The sequence below is a fragment of the Myotis brandtii genome, unplaced genomic scaffold, assembly GCF_000412655.1.
Source record: "Myotis brandtii unplaced genomic scaffold, ASM41265v1 scaffold736, whole genome shotgun sequence".
NCBI lineage: Eukaryota > Metazoa > Chordata > Mammalia > Chiroptera > Vespertilionidae > Myotis > Myotis brandtii.
The window spans coordinates 122,386-125,358 of record NW_005370921.1 but is presented as its reverse complement, the minus strand read 5'-3'; the positions used below and the strand labels follow the sequence as shown (position 1 = coordinate 125,358).

The window sequence follows — 2,973 nt, the reverse complement described above, 5'->3', positions numbered from 1 at the left end:
GCCCGGAAGCCTCGCCAGCCCTGCCTCACAGCTCCTCCTCTGCCTGCGAGAACCCCATCCCCAGGGCCTGGGCACGGTCCTCGTCACCACGTCCCCTGAGGGCACAGGCGGTGCCTTTGTTGAGGGTCTCGGTCCCCTCCCCTCTGGAGCCCCAGGTGCCGGCGTAGGGGCATAGCACGCGGCCGTCATTGTGGAGGGTTCAAGGGGTATTTTTGAGCCAAGCTGGCGACATGCTCGGAGCAAGAGCTGAAATGGTCCGGAGAAGAGCCGTTCTCACTCCTCTCGTGCTTTTGGGTCGGGAGGGCAGGAGGGGAGATCGCGTGGGGCCGGGGAGCCCGGCGGGATGGGTGACAGGGAGGCAGGGTCTGTGCTCTGGTGGCGGCTCGTCTCCGAGGCCCGGGGACCTGGATGCACAGCAGCAGGGGGCAGGGCTGCTTCAGGCAGAGACGGGCCGTCTCCTGAAAAGCCACCTGCTGGCGCGGCACTCCCGCCGGCCGCCCAGCGAGGATGTGGGGCTCCATCCAGCGGCTACTTCCTTAGCAACCGGAGGCAGACGTGGCCCCCGGCTTCACGTGTCGGGTTCCACACGCTCACCTGTCTGTCAGCCACGCAAGGAAGCGCATGACCCTGCAGTGACTGCGGACGGGGCCACGTAGTTCTCATGGGCCCAGCACACACGGGGCGGCACCTCTCACCCCCAACGGAGACCAAGCCCCACGTGAGCGCCACAGGCGTCTTCGGTGGAACAAGTTTCCCCAATAACACCGGTTGGCCTGACCTAAAGCTTTAACTTAACTCCTGGCCTGTGAACCTAAATACTTGGATCTGTACAAGCGTAAGCCGCTTGTGTTACGCGCTGATGTTACGCGGGATCTGGGTGGGAGGGTGAGGGCACAGGGACCGCCTAGAGCCGGGCACCGCGGCCCCTCGTCCTCTGCGGCCGGGCCTGCTTCTCAGGCCCTCGGTGTCCTGTTTCCATGTGTCGCCCTCAGTGTCCCGTGGCTGCTCTCGGGTAGAGTCTGTGTTTGGATCGTTGTCTGGAGCCGGGGCTCCGGCAGCCGGGACACAGGCGGGGCTTTGTCACAGGCTCGAGTGTGTAAACACGGCTTCGGCTGCTGGTGGCGGTCGGCGTGGCCCCCGGGGCTGCTCAGACCGAGGGTGGGTGGGCCCTCACGGGGCTCGGGGCATGGGACTGGCACACACTCCTGCCTGGCTCTGCAGGGGCAGGACGGGGCTGTCAGGTGGTCACACACCATCTGCCAGGTCCTCGTCCTTCTGGGACCCACTTTCGCGAGCCTGGCCCCAGGGGTGGCCTCCGGGTGAGCTTTTGGGGACGATGTTGAGCTCTCGCTCCCTGGCCCTGAGTGGCCTGGGGTGACCTCAGGAGCCTGACACACAGCCCTCGTTCCCTTTCCTTTCATGTTGCAACAGGAACATCTCAGAGTTCTGTAAAGCGAGGTCTGCCCCCCTCCCTTCCCATCCCCTGATAGAGAGAGAGCCACCCACAGAGTGGCCGGGACTGTGGGGATGGAACGGGCTCCTGCAGGAGGCACCTGACGGACTCACGGAGTCTCTCCCCTTCCCGGCCCTGCTCTGACAGCGCCTGCCTCTGGGTCCGAGAGGCTGGGTTGGCACAGGACTCACCCCGACGGCAGAAACGAGGCATCCCAGGATGAACACCAGGCCTTCCCTCTGCAGCCTCCCGTGGGGTTGGCAGGGCCTCTGACCTCCAGGGAACCATCCTGGGGTCACAGCTCAGCCGCCCCACCTGGGTGGGGGCAGGACGAGGATGGGCAGTGACTGTCCTCACAGCAGGATGGCAAAGGTCATCTGCCGCTGAGGGAGGAGGAGCCGAGACCCCAGGGGATGGGGCCCAGCTCCACAGCTTGTTACAAAACCCGATCTGTGTGCTGCTGCCGGACCTGACCTCTCCTGACCTTTGTTGGTGCAGGGAGCAGGTTTCCGAGGTTGGAAGGAAGTGACTTCGCTGTTTAATGACGACGACGAGGAGCACCTGCTGGGAAGATGCAAATCTCCCAAGTCCAGGGGGTAAGTCCCTGCGGGGGGGGACGCGGGCCACAGGCCAGGCCAGGCCCCCGTGGGCCCCCCTCATCGCGGCCCTGCAGCCCCTCCCTCCCTGTCACGTGGGGAGAGCAGGGCCAGTCAGGTGACACCTCAGGCCCCTCCCCTAGTGAGGAAGGTGCGCAGGGCTCCCTGATGTCTGGGGAGGAGAAGCCGGGGCTGCGGGAAGGCCGCGGGCAGCGGAGCCGCAGGCGGAGGAGCGTGGAAGCTGCAGACCAGGGCCCACCTCCCCTGGCACCAGAGCCGCGACCCAGAGCTGCCTTGCTTCGCTTCACGGGCAGGTGTCGCCGTGACCACCTGCTTCCCCGGGAGGCGGGGCCCGCGTGTCGGTCCCCTTGGCCTCATCTCCCGGGGCCCCGTGTGCTGGCTGGGTCCCTGGGGACCCCGGGGGATAAAAGGAATCCTCCCCGTATTGGGCCCTGGGCCCTGGGTCCGTCCTGCCGACTGGCAGGCACGTGAGCACCAGTCGTGTCTTCGGAGAACGGCCCTGTGTGCACGTCCACGTGTGGGTCTGAGAGGCGGCCTCACCAGTGTCAGCAGCAACACGTGGGGACGAAGTCTCCCTCGTTGACTTTGCTGTTTCAAGTTTTACACATCGATTGGCGTTAGCGTCCCACACACCTTAGATGGTTCTAGAAAAGGAACCTTTATTTACAAAATGGACAGAATCTGAGGCCCCTGCATCACCCCAACCCAACTCCTTTGTCTCCCACAGAACCAGCTTACGGTTGAAGGAAGAGCTGAAGACGGAGAAGAAGTCTGGGTTTTGGGACAATCTCGTCTTAAAGCCGAACACACAGTCCAAGAAGCCGGATGAGATCGAGGGCTGGGAGCCCCCCAAGCTTGCTCTCGAAGACGTGGCGGCCGAGTCGGGCCCCCTGAGCGACCAGG

The 2,973-nt window shown here is 64.7% G+C and overlaps 1 protein-coding gene across 1 annotated transcript in view; it reads left to right on the top strand.

Annotated features, from left to right (window-relative positions):
* TDRP (testis development related protein) overlaps window positions 1-2,969 on the top strand; it is a gene marked incomplete at its 3' end in the record, with an annotated part of 9,328 nt that extends 6,359 nt beyond the window's left edge. The window contains exons 2-3 of the mRNA XM_005882741.2: window positions 1,952-2,049; window positions 2,798-2,969. Coding sequence (XP_005882803.1) covers window positions 1,952-2,049; window positions 2,798-2,969 — 270 coding nt within the window. The remainder of the gene's footprint in view (window positions 1-1,951; window positions 2,050-2,797) is intronic.
* Between the last annotated feature and the right edge of the window lie 4 nt (window positions 2,970-2,973).